This window comes from Musa acuminata, chromosome BXJ2-10 (genome assembly GCF_036884655.1).
Source record: "Musa acuminata AAA Group cultivar baxijiao chromosome BXJ2-10, Cavendish_Baxijiao_AAA, whole genome shotgun sequence".
NCBI lineage: Eukaryota > Viridiplantae > Streptophyta > Magnoliopsida > Zingiberales > Musaceae > Musa > Musa acuminata.
The window spans coordinates 22,479,227-22,486,159 of record NC_088347.1 but is presented as its reverse complement, the minus strand read 5'-3'; the positions used below and the strand labels follow the sequence as shown (position 1 = coordinate 22,486,159).

At 39.4% G+C, this 6,933-nt stretch overlaps 1 protein-coding gene across 1 annotated transcript; it reads right to left on the bottom strand.

Annotated features, from left to right (window-relative positions):
• Positions 1-1,407: 1,407 nt before the first annotated feature.
• On the bottom strand, positions 1,408-5,418 carry LOC135624504 (putative disease resistance protein RGA4). The gene is made up of 2 exons (XM_065128187.1): positions 2,027-5,418; positions 1,408-1,674 (listed from the first exon to the last, which is right to left on the bottom strand). Exons 1-2 carry the CDS (start codon positions 5,272-5,274, stop codon positions 1,593-1,595), a joined length of 3,330 nt encoding a protein of 1,109 aa, XP_064984259.1. The 5' UTR covers positions 5,275-5,418; the 3' UTR covers positions 1,408-1,592.
• Between the last annotated feature and the right edge of the window lie 1,515 nt (positions 5,419-6,933).

The window sequence follows — 6,933 nt, the reverse complement described above, 5'->3', positions numbered from 1 at the left end:
AAAGTGTATTTTCCTTGGGTATGCTTCTAGGGTGAAAGGATACAGATTATGGTGTCCTGATCCCAAATCCCCAAAATTTATAATCAGTAGAGATGTTACTTTTGATGAATTATCTATGCTATCTTCTAAAGAGGAATCTACTAGTTGTACAAATGATAGTGCGCAGAAGCAGGTGGAGCTTGAGATTGGTAGTTCAGATTCTTTTAAGTCGAACTCTTCTACTCAAAGAATGCCAGTAGGTGGTCCCGAGCCTACTGATGCAGATGATCCAGAGGAAGAACAATATTCCATAGCCAAGGATAGACCACGGAGAGAAATTCGACCACCACAAAGATATGCAAATTTGGTTGCATATGCTTTGTCTGTTGCAGAAGAAACAAGTGAAGTTGGTGAGCCTACTTCCTATTCAGATGCAGTTTCTTGTGATAATTCCGCTAAGTGGTTGATTGCTGAGGGAAAAGTCCTTGTTCAGAAAATTCATACGAAGGACAATCCAGTTGATATGCTTATGAAGCCTCTTCCGGTTTACAAGTTCAAGCAGTGCTTGGACTTGGTTGGTGTTCATTGTTGGTGATTGCCCGTTGGGGCTTTTGTGAAGAAGGTGGAGCAAGTTTTGTTGGGACATGCCAAGGTGGAGATTTGTTAGTTTGGCAAGTCCCATAGTCCCACATCGGGAAAATCAGACTTGTTGTCTCGTCTTGAAACTATAAATAAGGGCCTGAGCTTTGATGTTAGACACACCACGAGAAGTACCACAGACACCACAAGAAGTACAGCAGGCATCACAAGAAAACCTGCTTATGGTTTGAAGTCTTCTTGTTTAGGAAGCTGAAGGTGTTTTATGGCCTAGGAACATTTCCTAAGGCATTTGTAAGTGTCCCTCTTTTATAGTAGTAATTTGCTCCTCTTTCTTCCGTGGATGTAGGTCAAAGTCAATTGACCGAACCACGTATATCTGGTGTTCTGGTGTTTTATTTGTTCTTGTCGCTTTATTCTTTCCGCTTTATTATCTTGTTGTGTTGCCAAAATTATCCTTTGGTAAATATCCTGGGGCTAGCTCTAACACCATGTACTGCGAAAGAAGATGATATGTGGGTATGAGAACGAAGTTGAGGATTGCTGCAACCCAACACCACAATGACCAAACAGAGTGGCTTCTGAATTCATTATTGGCCTGGTAGACAGATGACCGAGGTGGTGTGTGTAACGCTTCCAATCCAGCAGATAGTACAATGTTATAATACTGTAGATTTTGAATGCAAAGGGCAGAATCAAAATAAACTAGATTTCATAATTCTCACATAATCTAATTCATGATAAATCAACCCATAGGATAGGATGTACAATAGATTTAACAACTCTGTAACAATTCTCAATATTTCAATCCAAATAACATAGAAAAGAATCTAAACATACAGTGATCTTAATAGATTAATTATATAATTTAATCAATAACCAATCCATCTTGTTTCCACCGTGCACTCAGAAAAATTTAAAGATAATCTGATATAAGCAACCCACAGTTCAATAAATACCGTGATTCATATGTTAATCAAAACTTATCATAAATAAATAATAATAAGATGAAACCATTAAATCCCTGCATCAAATGCCTTTATTCGCAAAATTTTATATAAAGGAAGCATAAACTGGCGCAGAGACCTTTCATTGACCCTGCAAAGAAAAAGGTAAAAGTCAACATAAGGACTAACAGAAATATATATATATATATATATATATATATATATATATTATTTATATTATAAATATTTTTATAATATATATAATATATATATAACTTATTATTTAATAACTTATTAAATATATTTATATATTTAATAACTTATTATATATATATATATATATATATATATATATATATATATATATATATATATATATATATATATATATATATATATATATATATATATATATATATATATATATATATATATATATATATATATATATATATATATATATATAGCTAAGTTATTGGATAGAACCAAGAAAAATGACTTACAAGGAAGACCGATGCCCTTGTTCTGGAGGTACATTTGTGTCATACATGTATGGATCCTTGATGTATCGCATGTATTCTTCGGAATCAGTTTGAAATTTGACATCTGGAATCCGTTGGATGATGTTCCAATGCTCGTTGCCCTCGAGACAGCTCCTCAGCAGCACTATGTTGCAGTACACTTCAAGTTTGCGGAAGCTCCATTGTGCTGAATTAGGGCGCTGTTGATCAATTAAGCGGGATAACCACGGGGGAAGCTGATTCATATGTTCCGGACATTTCAGGACCACGTGCTGCAGCTTGTCGAGATTATCCACGTACTCTAAATTGGGGCAATCCTCCACCTTCAGATACTTCATGGCGACGTTGGATATTCTGTTCAGCATCTTGTTATCTATGACATCCAGCTTGTAACTCGAGCGGAGCTTTGTGACTTCTCTCAAGTTGTGAGCTCCCCAAATGTACAATTCCTTCAAGTTGGTAGCGTGGGATAAGCCTTCTGGAAGAGCTCTCAGTTTGGGACAGTCTAGGAGACAACATTCATTTAGATTGGGAAACAGCTTCAGGTGTGTTCTGTGACCACCTTCCTCCACCCCGCATAGTGACCATTCTTCCCAGTTGGGCATGCCGTTGATCTCCAAATACTCAAGTTTGGGAAATGCACAAGTTCCTGGGAAACTGTGGCCGAGAAACTCAGGCCCAATGGTTTTGACCGCGTTGGTTCCTTTGATCAAAAGAGATTTCAGCAGGGGCAGCATGCCCAGAGGAGGGAGCTCTGCGCATGATGGGAACACCGAAAGATGCAAGTATTGCAGGTTAGGGAGTGATTCGCCAAGGGAGGACGACATCATCCAGTTTGGGAATTGTCGACCCGGGAATTTTTCGATGAAAAGAGTTCGTAGGCTCGAAGGAGGAGAGAGTTCATTACATATCTTCTCGGCTCCCGTCTGGATTTGCTCCTCCTTTCTCCATGTTGTTGCTCTTCTATCCTCACCTCTGTCAGTGGCATCTCCATCTTCCCCATCTTCTGGTGGCATCCAACTTAAAATTAGTTCCTTAAGAGAACGTTTCTCCACTAGTGCCGAAGCTGCCGTTACTGCCCTCTCTAGCCTGTATATGCTTAGATATCTTAGCTTGGAAAGAGGTTGTAGCTCCTCTAATCCACACCCGGCCTCATCCACCTCGTTCGTTGGATTATCATGGCCGACCACAAATCCTTTGAAGTTGTTAATATTTATCAATTTCCCGATTCCCTTCGGTACATGAGTCAGAGGAGTGTCTTCAACACGGAGACTCCTTAGATTGTATAGTCCCGTGATGGTCATGGGAAGTTTGTATAAGTGTTTACATCCTGAGATATTCAAAGTTTGAAGGTTTACAAGGCGCCCTATTGATTCTGGTATCTCATGAATCTTTGTTCTATCGAGATCTAAGTATCTTAGGTGCAATAGATCTCCGATGCAATTTGGAATTCTTTCGATTGATGTATCACAAAGATCTAATACTCGTAAATTTGGTAACCCTTCGAGTACGTTATCCTCAATTGTGATTGTTGGGAGGGAATCTCTGACCACTAAAGTTCTCAAACATTTCTCTTCTAAGATGTAATCCGACAGTACTAGTTTTATTCCCATGTTAGATATCAACAACCGACGAATCTTCGCGTTGGCTTTTATATCTAATCTTTGACCAACTGTAATCGAAAGTCCTTCGTCTTTCATCAAGTATGTAGCTAGTGCTCGTAAATGATCATGCATGCAAAACATGCTCCTGCTTATATACAATGGATCCACTTGTAGAAGATTCCTCGAAACTAGTTCCCAATAGTACTCCTCGGCTACATCTTCCATCAGCCTACCTCCTGCTTCTACAATAAGACCTTCTGCTACCCAAAACTGAATAATATCTTTGTAATGATTAAACTTCCAAATGAAGAACGAGCAATAAAGAAAGCATTGTTTCAGATGAGACGGTAGATCCTCATAGCTCAAGTGCAAAGCCCTTGGAACTTCTTCGTCGATCTGATGGTTCGTACTCCATGCGTCATTCTCGAGGACTTGTTCCCACTCCGCTGTGCTTCTGTCCTTGGAAATTAGAACCCCTGCAATAGCTTTGATAGCAAGAGGAAGTCCATCACATTTTCTAACAATTTTCCTACCTACTTCCTCCAACCTACGCATGTCATCCTCCCCCCCAGCTTCGAATACCGTCTTCCCAAGCAACAGCCACCCGCTGTTATCATCCATTTTCTCAGCTTGGTGCATATAGCTGGCTTTCATACCACTTAACACTGTTTCGATTCGAGTGGTAACTAAGATCGTGCTGCTACCTGCTCCCTTACTTAGTGGTTTCCTCAGGAAATCAGTCCATACATTTGGACTCCACACGTCGTCCAACACGAGAAATAATTTTTTAGTAAGGAGCGAGGCAAGTTTGGGTTCCAATTCTGCTCTGCTTTCTCCCTCAAAAGATTCTGCTTTGGTTTCATCTCCTGCACACCGAATTAACTCTCTGAGTAACTTGATCTCCGTATAATCCTTTGAGATATACAACCACTTTTGGATAGGAAAGTTTGCTTTGATCCTTCCATCATTATATATTTTACTTGCCAGAGTAGTTTTCCCGATTCCACCCATTCCAACAATCCCAAAAACACGACACTTTTGTTCGGTGTTCTCCAACATGCGATTGATTAGATCGTCGGCAGCTTCTTCGATTTGTTCCCCCACAATGTCCTCCTCAACTTCCAAGGGAGACGTCTCACGTGGTGGAGGTGGTTTTTTAGGGTGGAGTTGTTGGCTTGCGGGCTGTAGATTTCGAAGGATGGAGTTATCTGCCGCTATTCGTTTCAGCCTATCATTGATTGCTTCGATTTGGCCTGCGATCTCATGGCGGTATTTGGTACACCGAAAGCAGGAAGAGACGAAGCTGAAAGGAAGGCTTACCACCCCTGAGGCTGATGCCGACGCCCGAACCTCCAAGGGCTTTCCCCCTTCCATCACGCACAGATCGATGACGTCGTCGGCGTCGTACATGACTTCCTTCAGCTTCCTCACCCAGAGCTCCATGACGGGATCCCCGCTGCGGCTCTTCTGCTCGGCATCCTGGAGGAAACATCTAATCGTCTCCAGCGTCTCCTGTAGCGCCTTGATCTCCTTCTTCACGCCCAGCACTTTGCATATCTCTCCCTCCACGAAAGCTGCCACATCGTTGACGTATCTCGAAACGAAAGTATCCAGAATCATTGCCATCTCTCGAGGACGAACAGGGAAAAGGCCTCGGCACTCTCGGGAAGAAGACTCGATGCCCCAAGTGGTGGTTCCTCGAGCACACTTACGTATGATGCTTAATGCCTACACCGATCGAATTTTCATTAAAAGAATAAATTGCATTGAGGAGCATGACCGATCGATACAGCACCAATAGCATGCATCCGTTCGTTCATGACAAATAGCAACTAGCTGGCTGAGGTGTTGACTTGTCGGAGCCAATAATTCATGGCGTCATCGATGAGCATTGAGGAGGGCGATGTGAAAGAATTTTCCTTTTTTAATAAAACAATAATAATATGACGTTGATAGGCTACCAGCTTAAGGTTGACTTAATAATAATAATAATAATAATAATAATAATAATAATAATAATAATAATAATAATAATAATAATAACAAAACAATGCCTTGGGGTATATTGTGAAAAGCTTGCCCTGAGTCCTGATCAAGATTGGATTTTTTGGATATTCATAAACTTAATCTTGATTTGTTAGGGAGATTAGGATATGAAGTATAGAAAATAATTAATGAGCTTTTTTCAAGAATAATCGACTTTCACTCACAGGAATCATAAGCATGATTTATTCGGTTTTACAAAAGTGATATTTTAACAAGAGTGATATTTTACAAAAAAAATATTTTATCAAGAAAAGTCATTAATAATTGATATTTATCGGAAGGTGGTTTTCTATTGAAAAATTATCGGACGTATTTTTTATTTTATAAATATCAATTGTATTTTCCTATTCAAATTATTTTTTTAATTTTTGAACTTGTTCATTAAACTGGTTCTAATTAGTTAACCAATTTAACGAATCGGTTTGGGTCAATGAATTCATCAACTCTATCCCTTCCACCTCTTCTCTTCCTCATCATCCAAATTATTATGGTGGAGGGGGCACCGAGGGGGACAATCATGCCATGTTGCTCTACCAAAATAGCTATTATAATAGATCTAACATCATGTTATTAGAACATGCTATTACACTATATCTAACATCATGTTATAATTTTATCTGAGTATGAAGGACAATCCTAGTAATAAATAATATTTTATCTTGTAAAAGTCAGCAATCAACCAATGATATAATATGATGTTACTTGGATCACAATAATATAATATTTTACTTTACCTTATTATCATGGACTTAGTTAGTTTTCCCTAAGTTGTACGGCACCCTTGCGTGTCCGTTCACAAAGGTTAGCCTCCCCGAAGTCTCTCATGGTCCCTTAGGACCTACCAAAGAGAAAACGGGCAGAGAAAACACCTAACTCGGGATCCACAAGCAAACATTCCATGAAACACTTCACAATGCAAATTACAAACAAACTTTACAAGCTCTAAACAATTGCACAACAAAGGGTCAAAATGATCCATTATATATCGAAAATCAATCACAAGTGTCCACATGACACGACCTTTATTTACAAGCCTAAAGCGACTACCAAACCCAACTAAAATGGGACTATTAAGCCTTCGATCATCCCTCCACATATTGTGTAAAGCATGAACATACCAAAAGACACGAATATACATAAGCATTATACCAAACATCATGTTTAGAAGTTTGTCCGTGACATTCTCCCCCACTTATTCCTTCGATGTTCTCGTTGAAGCCTTTGCCGACACTGCAACTC